General features: G+C 33.4%; 2 protein-coding genes across 2 annotated transcripts; one reads left to right on the top strand and one right to left on the bottom strand.

The window, feature by feature from the left end:
• Positions 1-1,027: 1,027 nt before the first annotated feature.
• LOC130814995 (actin-related protein 4) lies at positions 1,028-16,935 on the bottom strand. Its single transcript, XM_057681311.1, has 20 exons — positions 16,728-16,935; positions 16,003-16,094; positions 15,207-15,380; positions 15,011-15,084; positions 13,920-14,000; positions 12,443-12,503; positions 12,284-12,333; positions 12,131-12,185; positions 11,494-11,571; positions 11,363-11,416; positions 10,027-10,080; positions 9,892-9,952; positions 7,932-7,983; positions 6,642-6,708; positions 5,870-5,932; positions 4,800-4,862; positions 3,306-3,368; positions 2,132-2,196; positions 1,415-1,483; positions 1,028-1,329 (listed from the first exon to the last, which is right to left on the bottom strand). The coding sequence occupies exons 1-20, from the start codon at positions 16,738-16,740 to the stop codon at positions 1,284-1,286; spliced, it is 1,335 nt and encodes a 444-aa protein (XP_057537294.1). The 5' UTR covers positions 16,741-16,935; the 3' UTR covers positions 1,028-1,283.
• A 1,207-nt stretch (positions 16,936-18,142) lies between these two features.
• Positions 18,143-20,441, top strand: LOC130814901 (50S ribosomal protein L34, chloroplastic). The gene is made up of 2 exons (XM_057681168.1): positions 18,143-18,441; positions 20,044-20,441. The coding sequence occupies exons 1-2, from the start codon at positions 18,246-18,248 to the stop codon at positions 20,304-20,306; spliced, it is 459 nt and encodes a 152-aa protein (XP_057537151.1). The 5' UTR covers positions 18,143-18,245; the 3' UTR covers positions 20,307-20,441.
• Positions 20,442-20,688: the final 247 nt, after the last annotated feature.

Raw genomic sequence — 20,688 nt, 5'->3', positions numbered from 1 at the left:
ATGGAGTTTGATTGGTAGCAAGTAGCAAGTGTGCAAAAGTTATGTAAATTTGGACAATTGAATGGCCATAGCTTGTACAAGTTGCCCTCATTTCATTTTCTTGGTAGTTAATTATTGATTTGCTTGTGAGGATAGTGTTGATAATCATCATTATAAGAAAGACTATTTCAAGATGATAACTAATTACTTAATAAGTGATTTTGACCTAACTATAATTTTCTTGAAATTGTTTTGCATGGATAGTGGATGATGATTATCTTTAATTTATTATGCTATGTTTGGATGAAAAAAATGAAAGTAAACAGGTAAAGGATAAAGAAATGAAGTGAAGAGAATTGACAAATATAACTCCTTTACATTTTTGTAGTTAAGACATCCTTCTACCATAGTAATGATTTGGCTATAAAACTCAATAAACTTTTCTTCTCCTCCCTTCCCTCTTATCTTAAAGGAATCCAAACACTCTTAAGGTATCTCAACTAATAAAAGCTAGTTCATTTTAGTAGGTTAAATTCAACAAATATGAATTATAATCAACAAATTTACGCATTCAAAGCAATCATTTCGTAACTCATTAAAAAGCTGCTCTTAAAAGACCGTCTTATACAATAATTTGAGTTCACAAAACAATATTTAGGGAGGTTATTTATGATCTGAGGAAATGGGTTATACAAAAGTTGGTGCTTAATAAGAGAGCCCACATTACAATAATTTAATTTTTTTTTTAATTTCATTGGTTAAGCAAAAAGTCAAAATAGTAGTCTAATATACAAAACCTTACTCAATAGCTTATCTAATCATTAATCATTTATCTTAAAAAAAAATCATTGATCATTTTAGATTTAAAAAAAAAAATCATTGATCATTTTATAGCATAGAAAGTAGAGTGGCAACCATTATTTGGTCGTAGCAACTCCAATCAACCTAGATCAACCCTAAGTATGCTAGCCATAGCAAGTATTCTGGTAGCATATTTAAAAAATCATCTTAATGGTCAATGTCTTGCCAAAAGTAGCAGTGTATGAAGTGACAGTCAAGAGCTCGATTCCATGATCGAGCAGTGATAGATAATAAAGTGGCATCCTTATACAAGAAAGCTCTAACTCTTGTTAATCTGCAATAAAATTAGAAAATACATTAAAAATGATACAATCAGAAACGACAACCTACAAACGTGTTTCAATAAGTTCCTACGATGTTACAAGGGTGCTAAAAGATCTCTAAACAAATAAAAGGCACAGCCATGATCCATCCATATTGATTACAGTAGATATGGAAGCTTCCTAAGGACATTTTCTCTGAATATACGAAGCTCCATGCTCTTCATATCTGCACAAAAATACAAAGTTTAAGTTTAAAATATGATAATGATGCAGCACATAGCATCTAATGAAAATAGAGTTAGTAGTCTTACTCTGACTTGGAGAACCACATCTGTTGGAAAGAACCAAGAGATGCTAGTATACTTCCTCCTATCCAAACACTGTAGAGTTGGCAGATACCCCACAAGTTAAATTCAAATTAATATCACCAAATTTTCCATATGAAATCATGTTAAAGCTTCCACTTCAACTTATCAATACTTCAACTTATCAATACTACATAGTCAGAAGGCTAGGCGGCTAGCCCGTGTTCATTAATTTGACTCCTTAAAATTTCACTAAATGTTGCAGTAATCTAATAATAATAATAATAATAAGCATCAACTTTTAGACTTCCAAGCATGGAACCATAATAGCAGAATATGATAAGGTCATCAGGTGAAACTGTGTAAGAATGATTACAACCAGGCGACAATTGAATGCAAACTTTTCTCCAGTTATACTTAAATATGTTGAGCAATCATTCGAGAGAGGAAAAGGGTAAAAAGACAGCTCCAAGACCATGGATGTATATACCAAAGATAGAACTGGATTTCATTAATGCACTCCACCAGCTTTATAATGTTAAAAGGCTATTAGAACAGTCATATCACATCTTATACATCAAGTAGACACTAGTATAGTAGTAATCCTCCTCTTTATGCCATGAGAACTTCACAAAAGAGACATACTACATGAACATACAAAAGGTGGCTGTGGTAGTGAACGGAGGGAAATAAAAAGAGCAGATAAGCTCAGAATCAACGCACCTAAATCTCCTTTCAGTTGCATTTCCACTAGCCAAGACCTTAACTCTTGCAGCCTGAGGAGATTCCTGCACAAAGATAATTTCACAAGTAAATATATTAAGTTTGATACAGGTTCAAACTTCAAATCCCTTTCCATCATAGTATTAGAAACGGAATTCAAGTGTTCCAGCTAGCTTAGACAAGGTCACTTATAAAACTAGAACAAAATTGCTTCAAAATTTTGGAATTTGGAAGATATTGAACCATTTAGATTTCAAATGATTGTTAAACCAGCCATGTCATTTTCACTGGAAGGAAAGAAGAAACTAAATCCAATGGATGTTTGTATGTTACAAATTTGGGAAGGTGATCATAAGAGCACATCTTTATAGTTTCAAGATCGATACATCAAAAATCTATTGGATTCTAATACTTTCGCTTTTAAGCCACTTTTAGCTTCTTATGGTGGCTTTATTATACAAATTACGAAGTACAAATCCTCTTTCACTACACAAATTATTCAAGGCACTATTGAATATCAAGTTTGAAATTCGAATCCATGCCACATTGGAAATCATTAACGTTCAGTCGCTAGGGTCTCCGCACTAGAGCAGTGGAATAGGTTTACACATGCTAATTTTTTATTTCAGTGTTCATCCTTAATGCTATGAACAATTGGAGAAAGAGAGCAAGCATGAAAACATCATAAGTGGTGCAGAAATCAACTCCCCTAAGCCGATGTTTCCCTTTGTTTCTAAACTCTAAGGATTCTTACATTCGCATATCAGCATTAAATTAATTTGACGGCTAAGATAGGCATGCAGACTACAATTGATCACAAAAGATGTTTTTTATCTTCATTTCATCTTCAAACTTAACACTCACAAATTGAAAAGTCAATCTGTTAGCAGTGTGAATTAGCATCAAAAGGTATATTCCCTTAAAAAAGACCTTTGACCTCGAAAAACTAATTGGTTTCTCTTAGATACCTAAATACCTAGGCAAGGAGGGTATATCATTTCACTATCACACAACTAAACAAATATACATGGATACACATATCTTGCTCAGTGATAACAAATCTATTTCCAATTTTGGGCTGTAATGAGTTTTGGTCAGTACTCAATTACCGCAAGCTAAATTATACACATACAGTCAATACCACAAGAGAGAAGGAAGCCTTATGAATGTGTACCTCTAGAAGGTCTTTCTCAAGACGTTCTTTTAATTGCTGCATTGATGATGTACCTCCAGCAAGCTGCAAATATTAAAATGAGGAAACAATATTGTGAGTGAGTACAATGATTAATTATTTTTGATATGGATGAGTACAATGATTAATTATTAATTCAAGCAAGATAGCATTGAGCATCATATGGTGGTCGTTTTAGTATTTCATTGTTCATAGAGAAACTAAGTGAAGTAATTTTCTAAAAAAAAAAAAAAAAAAAAGAAGCAATCTAGCTCAAATAAACTAAGCACATCATTTGGGCCTGTGGCTATGTACATATAAAAGTGAAAAATCGGCAACTGCAATTAACCCCAGATTCTATACAAGGTTTTTCTTACTTTAAGGGAAGATCTAGCCAGATGCTTTTTATCTAATTTTAGAGAGAAGCCCAACAGATAATTATAGAACTTTTAGGCTAGAGTTGGGCTAAGCATCCCTGCCCCAACAGGTCAAAAAACAATGTGAAGTGACTGCTCAGTCCAAGAATGTGAATATGTGACCCTTCATTATGTTTTGCTACCCATTCTACTCCCTTTTTTCTGTTTAGTGGTACAGAGGCTTTTGTTAAATAATCAAAAAAGATAAGTCAAGCTGGCACAATGCAAAGATCTATCATGTTTTGGGCTTTGTATATATTTCATGACGCCTGGTCACATAATCCCATTTGTTGAAAGTCTGAGTGATCACGGGGTTGATGAGCTAAGGAGCAAGGTAAGCAAGCTTCACAAATAAACATTAAGGACCCCTCAAAAAGTAGCATTTCATGTAAAGTATCTCAAAATGATATGACACAACAATTACAAGATGGTAATTGTTACCAACACTCCCCACCTAATTCAAGCAAACAAAAGCAACAAAATATGAGATCCTACTATCAACAAGAAAATCCGACTAAAATAAGCTTCAATAGTGAAAAATAAATAGACCTACTATATCACTTCATAAATCATTAGGGATTTGAAGTGTGATAAATGTATGCCATATCCAATGCAAAGCTGAATCTTGAACTATTGAATTAGTTTCATGGTTCAATATGCTTCCTCTCATTCTTGCAATGTAAACTGAACAATAATAGACTATGGTAAAATGACTTATTAAATCATATGCACTTCTTATTTATGGTGAAGTTGCTAATAATGTTTACTACAAGGGTCAATCGAAAACAACCTCTTTATCATCATTAATAAGTGTATAATATGAGTAAGGTTGCGTATATCCAACCCCGTACTCCACTCTAAGTGGGAGCCACTTAATGGTATTGGGGCAACGAAATGTTGTATTATTGCAATGTAAACCAACAATATTGAAATGTCGAAATAAATCTGAAAACAAAGGAGACAGCGCATAACAGAGTCGCCTATTCAGAACTGCAAAGAATAAGATCAACATTCAAACAAGTCAACATTCTTTTGATAGTCCATTTCTGATTTCACTGCAAGTATAGCATTTAATAATTACCAGTATGCTACTGAAAAGCTCTCTTCGGATGTCAACGTCACACTTGTTGATGCTCTCAATGACCTGCATTTGTCAAGACCGTGATTAGATTTACAATAAAGAACAATGCTAAATTTCACTATTCGTCAAGTGTTGCAACTTAGTATCACCTTGCTACAAAAAAAAAATGAATAAAATTAAATAACTATTAACTTGGCATAAAATCTGAAACCCATCAACCGTCCATAGACAGCAGAGCAGAAGACTTCAAATTTAGCAACATATTGCCCAGCCATTTACAATTAAGCGCAAACATATGAATCTGTCATTACCCATGAAAACAGCCTCACATGTCAAAACACAAAAGTTACATTTCTTGTCCATTACTTAAACTGATTTTCAAATAACATAACCAAGCATAAATAAAGACGTCCTAAATACAGATTAAATTTTCACTAAATGTGTACAATAATTAAAATAAGTATAAAATTCCCCAAAATACCCTTGTTTTTTTTCTTCTTACATCTCCGAGAAGAGAGACTAAGATTTCCTTCCTACAACAAAAGTACACCGACTTCTCACCCTTGTAATCAAAATTAGGAAATTCCACCACAAACCCAACAAAGCTAACAAAATTATATCCCACCAGAAATACCTATTGTTTGTTCTTAAGAAAAGAGAAGCGTAACAGTAAAATGCAAAATTACAAAGATCCACCATGGACTCAACAAAGCAAACGAACTAAGACAGCTGTGTGAAACTGGAGAGAAATAAGAACCCAACAAAGCTAACAAAGGATAAGCATTCAAATTCTCATGAACCAAAAAAAGAAAAGTGGGCAATATTGGAACACAGCTGTGTGAGACTGGATAGAAATAGAGAAACTGACAATAGACTTTAAGGTGAAATGAAGATATTTTGTCCATTAGTTAAAATATTTCATTAAAATCATATATACAGGAAAGTGTAGTTGCTTTAAGGTTTCAATTAAATAAAAACAATATATGGACTATTTAACTTGAAAGCAGAAAGAAACAACTAAGATATGAAGACAAGAAAAACAATTGAAAAAGAAAGTAAAAGAACTTCACCATCTGAGGTAAGGCACGAGCAGAAGCAGCAGTGTCAACATAACTCTCCATGCCAGGAATAGTCTGTTGAACATACATTATTTAGCCATGTTGAACATGACACAAAATCACAAATACATATTTAGCCATGTTGAACACACATTATATACATATATAAGGAAATAATAAAAGCTAGTTCTTAGCCATGTTGAACAAAATCACAAAAAAAATTTATTTAGCCTTGTTGAAAAAATTAATTTAGCCATGACAGACTAATAAAAGCTACTTCTTTGTCTAATAAAAAGAAAATAGGCTACTCAAAACATATTTTGCAAGACCTCAAACTAACATGAACATGCATAGACATAGAACAAGGGATACACTAAACAAAACATTATTTTTCTAACATCAAGAGGAAATAATTACTATGCTACTCAAAAACCACAGAAATCTGTCAAAAGCATATAACCAGTTCTAATTAGGCTCAGAATAAAAGCAAAATGAAGGTAAATTCAGAGAACAATCTTTCTCAAATGACTATGTCCATAAGGCTCAGTGTTGGATCAAGGAAAGGGAATGCACATCAATATTAAATGATTCACACATCATAAAAGTAGCAAAGATCATGAATAACAAAACTAAAAAGTATTATTACAAGGACAAACACCCGAAATAGATCACTAAACAAGAAACACATATGTCATGATATATGAGGTGGATGATCACTTGAAAAAACATAATCATATACAGAGTTAAAGTCCAAAAAAAGCAACAAGACTGCTAAAAAATTTACCTTAACCAATGACGGGTTGAATAAAACATCAGGAATCTTGAACCTATCTGCTCCAATTTCAATCATCCTGCAATATTTTCATCAACTTATAAGCGTAACTGATTGTCATTGATATATTACTAAACCGATCCCAAGAATGGCAAAATGAACTACTTCACATGAATGCTAATACTATTACTGCCTCCTCCAAATATCAATCACACTTCACTTCTTCATTGTTAGTGTTTTTTACATTGATAGCTTTTACAATACTCCGGTCTTCCAAAATTACCAATTATATGATGGCTGTATTGGGAATTCTATCATAATCTATCCATCACACTACTAAAAAAACATATTACCATTCAGTTCCAAGAGAATATCCACTCCCTTTGTCCGGATAAAAGAATTATCGTACTCCTACTACAGCTATATTTAATGTGGAACATTTGGTTAGAGAGGAATGCTTGAATGTCATAATCGCTTTCATCACAAATTTCATGAGTTTATTCAAGGAGGGTGGCCTGGACAGATTGAGAAAGTCGGTACATTCCAATTACAAAAATATCCTCCCCACAATATTATGCATTTTCCTGAACAAAACCAAACTTGTGAAAGACTCCAAAGCCAAAAATAAGTTGTAAGTAATTTTTTAGTTGGCAAAATTTTTTCATCAAAAAGTTGCGTTGGAAACAGACTCCAACAGCCAATGAGGTTATACATAACAATAAATCATCATGTCATATCAGTGGAGGACCAACTACAAAGCCCTGCTTCAGTTACCCAACCACGCTGAAAGGTTATTTGTATTCCAAATAGAATCAACATTATGCCATTTCAGAAAACCCACAACACTGCCCTATTTCTATGACCAAAACATGCCACAACTTAATAGGTACTTACGGTCATCACTCATCGATCACCTATACTAACCCATTACTTACTCAAAAGTGAGACCTAATAAGAAAAACAGCAATTCAAAGCTTTAGAAGTGGCCAGTTTGAGTGGCTAGTAAGTCTTTTAAACACATAATACGAAACATTATGGGTCTAAAATTCAGTAATTTTATACTAGCAATCTTTTTAAAGTTGTAGTTATAGCCCATCACAAAAAACATTGTCGATTCTTAGATGTTTTGATTAAAAAACTCATAGCATAGTGAGCGGATGAAAACACTCACTAGTCAAAATATATTTTGATAATTATACAATTATATGATGAATAGAAAAATAGAGTTCATATCGAAGGTAATATTCAAGATGAGAGAAATGACATACTAAACACTTTTGTAAGAGTTTGTTAACAACTTACTGTCCATCAGGAAGCTCATATGGCGTCATGGGAATATTTGAGTATGCACTTTCTGTAAAGAGATAAGAAAATTCATATTTTCTTGAATTCCAGTATTAATTAAAGTAAATATAAAGATAGCACTATAAGTATTGCAGCACATCGAATCAAACCATTACATCAGAATCTTAAGAAACAAGAGAATTAAACAGAAAAAAAGCAAAAAACAGGACAGGAAGGTGATCATGTTGCTAAGGACGGACACTTAATAAGTACAAAATCACAATTGCGAAATTGTCGAGGAATTATCTTCGTTAATCCTGTATTAAAGGCCATCTCCAGAATGACCTTTCAAAACAAGGAGGTCGACGCAGAATTACTGAAGACATCTACCCAGAGTATTAAATTGAAGAGTTATTTCAATAACTACCGAAAAAATAAGTGACATTTTGGAACATGGCATATAGTAAAAAGCCAACAAGACCACAGATAGCGTCAAACAATACATTAATAAAAGAGACAGACGGAGTGCCATTTAACCCAAGCCGGCAAGCACTGGAAACCCTATATAATAACAGTAGACTACTATGTTACACAATTGAGACATATACTTGTACAAAACCATAGATTGCAATAGAATTCAAGAAAAAAAAATAGTAATTTTACATGAAAATACAATGATACAAGATCATACTGCTTGTGTGCATGTATAGAGTAAGAAACATAGATGTGATAAAAGCAACAAGTTACACAATCGAGACAAATATTTGTACAACAGGTCAAAAAAAGATCAATAAAAGCACTAGCCGAAAAATTAGAGATTTCAGTTCCTACTGAGAACCCAAAAAGATCACCATTTGTAAAACATAATTGCAGATCAAAACTACCTGAAATATCTCAAGCAGATAAGTGTTTGCCTCATGTATAAGACATGAAAATTGCAACTATCACCATATTTAACCTACAATGAACAATTAACTTAAATCCAAAGCCCAAACAGATGGAAACCAACCCTTGTATTATTATATGAAAAAATAAAACAAGGAGAGGAATTGTAGTTTGGATCATTGGGAAAGTTCTCAACATTTTGCAGGTGTAAAGTGCAAGTCATGAGATAAAGAATTAAATCTCCCTTTATTATATGTAGTATATTTCGAGCTAAGGAAAACCTGCTCTTTGGCTTGTTAATGCCCCTAGTTGAAACCCTCTAGAGTTTAAAAGAAGAAAAGAGAGAACTTAAATAATTAGATGACGGGGTGAAAAGGGAAATATGAATTTGCAACTGCACAAGCATATGGTAATCAATAGAAATGAATACAAAGGGGAATATGTGCGATCAGTCACAACTCACAAGAATTTTGAATCTTGGTTGATGTAGGTTGTAGTTGAACCCATCTGTTTGAGGTCTAACATTATTGGTGTTCCCCTGTTGGGCTTCTTCTAGTGTGTGCGATGAGGTGTGGTTGGGGGAAGAATGACATTGTACTTTCTGACATTTCTCCTTAATCTATTCTATCCCACCTTTCATAGCAAAAACAAATAAATAAATGAATAAATAAATAAAAATAAATAAATAAAATCACACACTAATGCCAAAAACATGAATGTTATACTGTTGATTTGAGACAATTGAACAATTAACCGAGTTCAAGTAACAGATATAATGGCAGCAAGTAAGACAGCAAAATCATTAAAAGAAAAAAAAAAGATTTTACAAGAATCTTGATTCCCCATTAAAAGACTCAAATGTCTACATTAGTCAAAAACAACTGACCAAAGAAAGCACAGCCTTTGTAACATGTAAGGGAAGGTAAAGGGATTCCAATTCAAAAGGAAACATAAACCATATAGACTAGAAACCAGGAAGTTCATCCAAGAGCAAAAACCACATTCTTCAACATATTGTGGAGTTAATGGACACAGATCTTCAAGAAAAATACTCGATGAAACACAGATAATGAATTCAAAAAGAAGCACAAACCATCATATGGTGTATCAGGTGCTCGACACACGCATTCTTTGATGTCACTCGCTATAACCCTCTGCAAAACACCAGATTACAAGCATTCAACCCAAATAAAATCAACATTTAAAAAATAGATCAGCTATATCATACCTGACAGTAAAGTCTATAGCTTTCTGTTGTGTTTGGAAAATCAAGATCAACCGTCTGCAAGGTTTCGAACAAAGAAAAATAATTAAATAATACAGAGATGAAAAGAAATAAAAACTAAAGACAAGCCATGAGCATCCGGTCACAGGCACATAAAGTTACATACAAATGAAGTCCAACAAAGTACATCTCCTCGATTAATTGTAAACAAAGTTCAAAAAGAAAAGGAGTAAAAAGATACACCTCCACATTCATCTTCTTTCAGAATGCAAACTCGTTATAAATACAAGGTAACTACCAAAGTTCTCAATTTTTTCTCATTAAAAAAATCTTAACTAGAAATCTTGTAGTTAGAGTAAATTATAGCAAACGCTTAATTTAAAGAATACAAATTCCAACTGCACAAGTGAGAACCAAAACAGTAACAATACAGGTCTAAAAAACTCCGGTAGCTAGAAGAGGGGAGCGTCATCAGTGCTTACTTAAAAACCCAGCAGCGTTCATAAGGAAATTCAAAATCCTCAAGAAATCAATATGCCAATAAGTCATACAATTTCTAACTATCAACCACCTTATGACCTTAGCATTTGAACTTTTGTAACTAACAAAGTTTTTTCTTTCAAAACTACCAAAGAAGCCACACTTTCTTTTGAAGCACTGCCAAATGGTTGGATTCCTCCTTTAGACCAACACTCACTACCATCAAACCACTTTCCATCTCCTCTACTTTCCTTTCCTATCTTACAATCAAATCACTGTCACCTTCAATTACCTTCATCTTCATTTTCAATCCACCTTCATTTAAATTCTTTCACCTACTTTTCAAATAAGCCAATGAATTATGCAAGATATTTGCGAAGACACTCATATCCCTAGAACTACGTCCCTACTTCAATACAGCTTTCAATGCAATATCATCATGACAACATGCAGTGAGCTTTGATACCGCCTTATTATACAAGAGCTCAGGTTGTTTCAACAAAACCCATACTGGAACATCAAGATAGCATCTATAATTGCATCCATAAAGTACAAAAGCCAACTCTAGATAGAGCTCTCGCCTCTGACGGTCCAATTACATGGCAGCCTCACAAAAGAGCCTAAACTCTAAACATTATCAAGCCCAATATTAAGCATAAAAACAACAAAACTTTCCTTCAGCTTATCATCAAAAAATGCATCAGTGATCAGACACACCATGTCAGCATAACATACAAAGGATAAATAATGACAAAGTACATCAAATCAAAATGCAGTGGCCCATACAATCAGGAACTACACAACATAGATCCCACAGTACAGTAGGCTGCGAGGAGGAGATCAAGCAAGTTACAGTTACCTGAAATTCACCAGGTCGTATTTCCTTTCTTTTAAAAGAATATCTAGGTTTGATCTGTAAAATTAGTACAAAGTCAGATGAGACTTGCTTAAGTCAAGAAAGCAACGAAAAATAAACTCAATGAACCTTACAGAAATGCCTTTGCTCTCCAAACTTTTTGTCAAGCAATCAGTGAGAAATTCCCCTCCAATTGATGAAGACAAAACAGCCTACAATGAGATAGAGATCTGATATTATGGCAACAGAAAAAAATACAACGGGCAAGTTCTAAATCACACAAATCAACTCATACTGCAGACGTTTGCGCTGGTAGTAAATGCATCAATGCATCAGAATGTACACAAAAGATATGAAACTCATAAATAGCTGTCAATGCAACACGCATGTATGAAAGTGGATCTCCTTCCAGTGCATGTTTGCGTTGATAGAATGCACAAACACTGGAACCTATATGGTTTATTTGGTAGCCAAAGGTTTAACAGGGAAGCATTGACATGTATTTTTCAAAAAGAAAGTGAGCATGTATATGTCCATTGTAAAATTTCTACCTACAAATATCTGTCTTCAGAAATTTTCATCACAATATATAACTTTATGAAGAGAAACACATGTTTGCAAAAGGGACTTCAATTCCAAAGTTACGCAAGAATTGAAGCTCATTACCATCATATATTACCCACTACCAAATAAGCCCTCAATTGAAATTATAATGAATTCATACAAGTCAGAGGCCAAAACAGCTAAGCTTAATTGGGCAACGAGGTTTACCTTCTGAAGCACATAACCATCATGTACTGGGGCAACAGTGGTTGAACCTCCGCCACTGAAAAAGAAATTCAGTTGTTTAAAGATGTATAATAATTTAAAATGAAGCAAAACGTCACGGAACAACTTCCTAAATAACTACTTGCTATATCTTACCCGTCAACTACAAGAGATGTTGCCCGTCCTGATGCAAATGAGGTAAGAACCTGACAATGCCGATGTCTCAAACTTTAGTACACCAATTTTTAGAACCCACAACATTGGCAATTCTATCAAATTCTTTAGTATTCAGGTGAACAGAAAAAGGAAACATACTGCATTCTTGGCCAAGAATAAAGCTGGAACTTTGTATTTTTCAAACATCAGTTCAGCTGCCCTGTCAAAGGAATGCCTTGACAAAGTTAGGCACAAAAAAGACAACATATTTAAGAAATAATGCACACAATTTGGAAATCCGAAAGGAACCAGTCAAATGCACCAGGTAAAGAAAGATTAAATCCTGCCTGTCGTGACCAAACTCTAGATTCTCAACTCTCAATACAAGCCCTATAGCACCCATGTAAAGAACTCCCTTAATGTAAGTAACTTTTTATAAAACTTCTCCATTAATTCTAATAGACACTATCCACAATTTCCCTATAAACTAACACATTAGATTAAACAGGGAAGATATAACTTTATGAACAATCTTCATGATGCTAATTTGACTTGAAGCCATGATAGTGAAGCACCAAAATTGAGATTGAAATGCTGATCATCCATGAATGAACTTTATAACACGAAAAAAAAGGAAAAAAAAAAAAGGAAATTGAGAGGCAACATTGTGCAGAGCAGTGCACCCATAATATTAACAATCAATTCATGAATCTGGTCCTTCAATGTCTCACTCAACTCTGACCCAAAATCCACATAATAATTTCAAAATAACTCGTAAACTAATTACGCCTACTCTCCAAAGCTTATAAGCCACTTCCATAATGCCTATAACTCCTATTTGAATACTCCAAGACAATGTCAATATTGTAATAAAGATATTATAAATTTTGATGAATTTAAAAGTGAAACTGGCTGATTTGCTCATAAATTTGACATGGAAAATATCATAACTTCATTGAGATTTTCTTCAAAATCATCATCTCCTGAAAGAGATTGAGTATCACTCAGATTATGAATCGGATCACATTAGTTTGATTTTCCCTTCAGATCAACAAGGATACAATTGGTATATTTTGCCCTTCTCATTACATCCACAATGACGCCAACTGTAATTATTATGATTTCTGTGGCCTTTGGTCAGCATATGTAATCTTGCACCACACCTTATTGTTTGCTTCCTAGGCCCCTAATGAAATGGCCTTCTCCCCACACAACAAAGTTTGGCTTCACCAAACTCTATTTAAAGGGACCTTGGACTATCTACTCATAAAATTAGATATTTGCCCATTTGGTGAGCTTAAATATGCCAGATTACATATCAGAATTCAAAACTCAGTCACATATACGCAAGTCCTTAAGATTCTCTACATCATTGAGAGGAAAGTACCCTAATTTTCTCATGTAAGTTTACCGAAAAAAGCAAAACGGATGGAGATAATAAACGGTTAAAGCGGATCATTCACACTATCAACAATGTTTTATAGAAGATAAATGGAAGAGTCTTCCAAAGCAATATCCTAAAGACGCTATTAAGAGGAATACCAAAACAAGATTCCAAGTTTGAAGACATTTTTATAACCAAATAGAATTTTTTTGTGGTCTCAAAATAAAGAATTAATATGCAGCTCAAGATCACCTTTCTCTTTGTTGTTGACTATTTGAGGATGGCTCTGCAAGTAGCATAGGATGCTCCTTTGGATCAATCAATAAGCATTCCCTAAAAGTAAAATATTAATCATTAATGCCTCAAGAAGTGGCATCGGCCAATTCAAAAATTATTAAAAAAAACTAAAGCATTAAACTTACAACATACAATTAATATTGATTATTGAATGATACAAACAACTAAATCATTAAACTTACAACATACAATTAATATTGAATGATACAAAACTAAAGCATGTAAAATATTCCTTCACTTGCAGTAAAAAACTTCAGACACCTTTTCTTAAAATCTAATTCAAGCCTTAGCCTAGTTCAAGCCTACAAACATAATTTTTCTCATAAGAAAAGACATTCTCATAACTAACACTGCTAATTCTCCTTTTCCCCCTATTTCTTATGTCACGCATATGTGAGCTTTATGGGTAGTTTTGGCAGGGGTGAAAAAGAGATTGAATTTACTTTCAAAATTGTTTGGTATACACAAGTAAAATGGAAATATGTAAAGCAAGGCGATACGTATTGTGTATTCTTGCATGGCATATGAGAATAAAATGGGCAGTTATTAACTTCCCCAATTTTAGACACATAAAATACTAGTAACTTTATGTGTTTTTGCTATTTTATACCCCAAAAAAATAACAATGCCATATACCTTAAAACCAAAAATTGTGTCCAATGGCCAATGTAGAAAACAATAACAAACCAATCAAAATCCTCCCCCTGAAAATGCACTTCTCCCCACCCACCCCCCTCCCCAGACTAGCCCCTTCCTTGTCATCATTCTTCAAACTACATTTTATTGAACTGCGTACTTAATCTTTGTCTTTCTTCCCCTATTTTCCTGCAAGTTTTTCTCTCATAAGTTGGCTCTCCTCAACCTTATTTTAGTACCAAACTACTGAATTGTGGAAGTGGATTAAAAATATTGAATTTAAGCTGAAAACTTGCATGCACAACCAAATTTTGTTGCTTTTGAACTTTTTGTGTTCATTTTTCATCACTATCAACACCAGTATAAGTTTCCATCTAATCACGAAAGAAACATATAAAAGATGCAATCACCTGAAAGCATGATCCCATATGCTTTCAACAATATCCCAGTCAGCAACCACTCCATCTTTAAAAGGTGATAAAACCTACTTCAAAGATCGAATTCAGTTAAATATATTACAATGAACAGATTAGCTTACAAGATAACAATTTTATTGGCCACAAAACTAGAAGACCTAACAAGGGAGGAGTAACATTAGTAACTTACCTCCATATTATCACGACGAAATCCTAACGATTGTGATCCAACATATAGCTTGCGCTTGCTCTTGTCTTTTTCTGATTCAAAGGTTTTCACTGTATTATTCGAATCTAGAGCTGTTGTGTTCTTTTCAGGATTATCAGTACCATCAATGTCCATTTGGTCAATTGCTCCAACTACCTTAATATTTTGAAGACAGAAGAAATATAAATAGTTTGGTCACTAAACTGGTACACAAACAGAGAGAGAGATATAAAAGCATGTAAACCGACTGTATTTGATGTGTGAACAAAAATATTCAAAGTTCTAACAAATTCCTCATTAAAGTTAAGGGCTCTACATTGGAAAATAATAGCTACAAAAATTCACACGAATGCATATGGGGAAATCATACTCATAATTTATCATGAGGGTTAGGAAAAAGTGAAGGAAAAAAAAAAGAATTCTTATAAAAACAATATTTTTATCCAAATGTGGGAGAAAACCAATAAAAAAGAGAGTTCCAAGGACATGATAAACCATGTATAATGAACTAGAGTTCTATAGGATGTACAGGATGTGCTAGACCATGTATAATATAAGGTCATGATAGATAATTCACTTGTTGCTAAACATAGTAACGAGGTTTTATCCGTAAAAATTAAGCTGAAAATGTGCTACCAGAAAGCAAAATCTAACAATATTGAACTTGTAGAAGCCAACTTCACAACAAAACTTCTCAGTACAAGCACTCTAATTACCAATAGGCAGCACCAAGAGAAAAAAGGTCAAATTGCGTCAAAAAAGATGATGAATCACTTACAGAAGGAAAGACAGCCTTGGGAGCATCTTCACCAGCATAACCTGCCTTGCAAGTGTGAGACCCCAAGTCTATCACGATTGCCGAAACTTCATCTGTTTTGTAATCAACAATTTCATAAATTACATTAAAATTCAAACAAATTTGCATCCCACATTCAAGTTAGGCTCTCAAAAATCTAAAACAAAGTACCTTTCCCATCCCTCATCTTAAAAATTCAGAAAAAAAAAAATTACAACCATTAACAAATTTACTTAATTAACACTAAGGTCTAATCTTTTCAAATTATCAAAAATCAACTTGTATCAAACAATAACCAAAAAAATTCAAATGTGGGGCACGCGGTAACATTAGGTATCAGATTCTAATTAAAATGCCACAAATATGATAAACCCTAACAGATGAAAAATCATAATGAAAATAAATCAAATGTGCATCCCACGTTTAAGTTATCTTGACAATGGAGAAAAAAACAACTATCACGAAATAACTTAATTAACTAACATTAAAGGTTTAATCTCTTCAATTTATCAAAAATTAACAACCTACATTTAACAGTATAACAAAAGAATTTCAAATGTAGGCCACGCGGTAACATTACGCATGATATCCTAAATGGATTGCCAGAAATACGATAAACCCTAACAGACGAGAAAATTTCATGAAAGAAAAATCAAATGACTAATTGAGGGAAGAAAATAATTGGAAGGTCGAAACGAAGCACTTACCGCCACCATACATTGTTGTGATTGCAAGTTCCTTGTCGCCGCCTGTATATACTCCTCGGCGGGCTGTCGGGAGGACGGACGAGGACTGACCAGTTGACTGAAGACGAATTGCGGACTAAGGCGGGTATTTGGGTTTTACGGGGTTTTGATTTTTGTTTTTTTTATATAGGTTATATTTTTTTCTTTTTCTAAAATTGTCTAAAACTACTCGCAAAAAATAGTATTTATTTTAAATTTCTTCAGTTCTGTTTTTGTTCTTATAAACAATCTTTCTATTTATATTATGAATTTTGAATAAAAATAATCTTATTTGTACTTATTTTAATATTTTAATAATGTTTATGGTCTTGATATATCTTCCGCTAATTTCATTTAACATTTTTTTAATTTTTTTGTCCCTACATATAACTTTATAAAAATATTTTTATTAGTTGTGGTTCTCATATTTTTTTCCATTAACTTTTTTAAATATTTTTTAATATTTATGGTGCATAATTTTCCTCTATTAAATTTATCATTCAATAAAATAATACATCTACTATCTAGAAGATCCACTGTATAACTGATTATATTTTTCTTAAATCTCGTAAATATTTGTTGTGAGGAATAAACAGATGGAGTATTAAAACCAAAGAGTTCATGACCATACTCACTTATCATGTGATTGAAGGATAAAAATTTAAAACCAAATTTATAAATAATTTATCTTGTATGAGATATGAGACCATAAGAAAAGTTTATATAATCAACTTGTAATTAATTTTTAAATGATCAATTGTTTTACAATTAAATAGTAAACCAAAGAGTTCATCACCATAATCACTTATTATGTGATTGAAGGATTAAAATTTAAAACCAAATTTATAAATTAATTATCTTGTATGAGATATGTGACCATAAGATAAGTTTATATGATCAACTTGTAAATGATTTTTGGTGATCACTTTAAAACTTTAGTTGAGGTTTTAGTTTAGAATATAATTGGTCATTTTAATTGTTTTAAGATTATAAATTATTTTTCATTAGAGATTGTCTTCACCGTAAAACCATTTAAAATTTTTCAATTTACAAAATCACTAATCTAATTTTTTATTTTTCCCTTACGATCCTGCAAAAATTGAACAAAAGTCCTTTTCAAAAATTAATTTACCCAACTAAATTATTTATTTTTTCCTACTTCTTTAAAGCTTGGAATCGAATCTTGATTCGAGCAAGTAGTCCCTCAAATTTACCCTAATAGTCTTATTTGATTTTTGACATAGTTCATCTCTTAACTTATATTTTATTTTTAATCTATAAGTTATAATATGCATATTAATAATTAATGATAGAATTATTACATTAATAAATATACCTTATAAAATAAAATATTATAATAAATAAAAGAAAATATATTTTTTCATATTCTTAATCTTGTTTAATTCATGCTGATAAGGTGACTTCCTCTGTTTCACAAAGGATAAGTAAGAGAGAGAAGTTCAATACTCATTAACTTGTACCCTTCAAGAGAGAACTCTAATGGCGACATTTTCAATGGTCTCTAATGGAGTTGGAGGAGCCATTATTAATCGAACTCCTCTCGCTTCCCTTACTTTTCTCACTGGTTCTAAAAAACCCACCACAACTGTTTCCTTTAATGCCCCTTTAACTCGTTCTGGGTTACTGCATTGCTCTTTCTTGGCTCCCTCTTCTTCACTCTCTTCCTCCTTCTCAGGTGACCCTCTACTTCTCTTCTTTGTTTTTCTTAATTTACTTTATTTTGCAAGAATTTGTGATATGGGTGTAAATTTTTATCCTGTTAATTTCTGATTAATGTTTTTACCTTTGAATTGAAGAAGTTTGTTTCCTTTTGTTTAAAGGATTTGTAATTGTGTTAAATTGTGTTTGGGAATAAGTCTTTTATTTCAAATTATAGATTTTTTATGAAATTATAAATGAAAATTTGAGAGTGACAAAGGTTTGTAAAGTCATTATCAATTTCCAAACAATTCTTTGATTCACTGCAAAAAATGTTGGGTAAGGCCTGAAATGATTCAGTAGAGGGATTTGTCTGGTGCTACAATACTAGTCCCTTTTTGTTTTCAGTTTGTGAACCTAATTGGAGCTTTCAATTATGAGCTTACCAAGCCACAGAAGTCATATTCTTGTATTAGCTGCTCTGAGAGACAGTCTGTGGGTGGGACGGCCTAAAAAAAGAACCCATATTGGTTTTTTCTCTTTCATTTGTATTAGTTGGTTTATTTAGGGTGTTAGTTGCGTCTCACCGTTGGAAATACATCACATGTGAGAAAGATCCCACAGAAAGATCCCACGTCACTAATAATGCTTGTGTGTAACCCTCCTAATATTGTGAAATTCATCATGTGTTGTATGCAAGTCAAACGCTTACTACCCATGGGTTTGTGGCCCGAGCCCATAAATGCCCTGTGGGCGTGTCCACACAAGTGGGCTCATGGAGTGATCGTCACGGCCTAACACTCACAACCTGTTTGTATAACTGAAATTGGTCATCACAATTGATATCAAATGAGAGGTTCAATCCTCTGTGAGCACCTGAATGTTAAAAGTCTGCAGTGATTTTTATGCCTCTAAGAACAGGTGAATCGGGCGTATTGGGGGACGGTTTTTCCTCTTCCCTCCTAGGAGTCAGACCTATCCTTTCATGGTTCACCCCTCTTCCAATTTTATGGGTATTACACCTTTAGTTTTGTTGCTGGAATATGCACCTTAGAAACAACGCAAAGTGTACTCAGGTTAAAAGGTTCCTCTTTAAAGCAAGTTATTCATAGAAACAGGAAATGTATGATTGCTTTACATTTCCATTAGAAGGATTGGCTGCTAAAAGGATCTTTCGGTTCTCATGGCTGCACGTGCCCTACTATCAATCTTAGAGGTTGCAATTCAGTGTTTTTCCTTCGAATTTAAGAGTTTATTTGAATAACACTTGCCTCTGTGGATGACAAACTTTTCCTATTGACTTCATCATCTTGGTGCTGTTTGGGCTAGATAAATCGGTCTCACATAAGATTAGAGCTCATGGCCTATTTCTACAAACAAAAGCATTTTCATGTTGCTAATAGGTGTAAATGGTAATAAGTATTCTGATGCTTGAGTTGCTACTTGTTAGAGTTCTTATGGGATCTTGAGAGAGGAAAAGCCGCAACAAAAATCTAAATATCTCGATTCTTATCGAGTTTTAGAACTTTCTACATGATAGAGCGCATTGAAACGCTTCTTCGATTGTATATAACTTGTCAATAGATTTCTTTCATGTAAAATGAGATGATTCAATGTGAACGTCCTTTATTGATTGCAGGATTGTCATTGGGATTGGACTTGGCATCAAACAACGGAGTGAGTGTTGATAGATGCCGTAGGCTAGTGGTTAGGGCTGGCAAGGCAGCTCTATGCCAAACTAAGAGGAACCGATCAAGGAAGTCACTGGCTCGAACACATGGTTTTCGGATGCGAATGAGCACCACTAGTGGAAGGGCTGTGCTAAAGCGTAGACGTGCCAAGGGACGCAAAGTTCTCTGCACCAAGACTAACCCAAGCAGCGGGAAACGAGTCAGTACTTAAAGTATGATTGTTGGAGGATGTATATTTTTGTGTTGTAAGCTTAATTTGATGTTAAATTATTCCCTGTAAACTTTCCGAATATGAAGTCTTTTTTGTCTGAGATCATCGTCAGAAAAGAGTCTTTTGGTTCAAAAACTTATATGTCTAAAGAATGTCTCATGACTAGAGCAACACAGGATTCTGCGGAGGAACGTGGTACTAGCTTGTTCTCTTCAACTTATCGAAACTTTGACCAATTTAGTTTGACTTGATAGAACTGAACATATCGAGTGGTGAAATGTGACTAAACAAATCCGATTGAAGTGAAGTCGAAATGAATATAAATAGTGAAGAACATGCCTTAAACGTGTTGGATTTAACATGGTGCTTATTGATCGATCCT

This window comes from Amaranthus tricolor, chromosome 6 (genome assembly GCF_026212465.1).
Source record: "Amaranthus tricolor cultivar Red isolate AtriRed21 chromosome 6, ASM2621246v1, whole genome shotgun sequence".
Taxonomy (NCBI): Eukaryota; Viridiplantae; Streptophyta; class Magnoliopsida; order Caryophyllales; family Amaranthaceae; genus Amaranthus; species Amaranthus tricolor.
The sequence above is the reverse complement of the archived record's forward strand: the minus strand, read 5'-3'. Positions and strand labels throughout refer to the sequence as shown.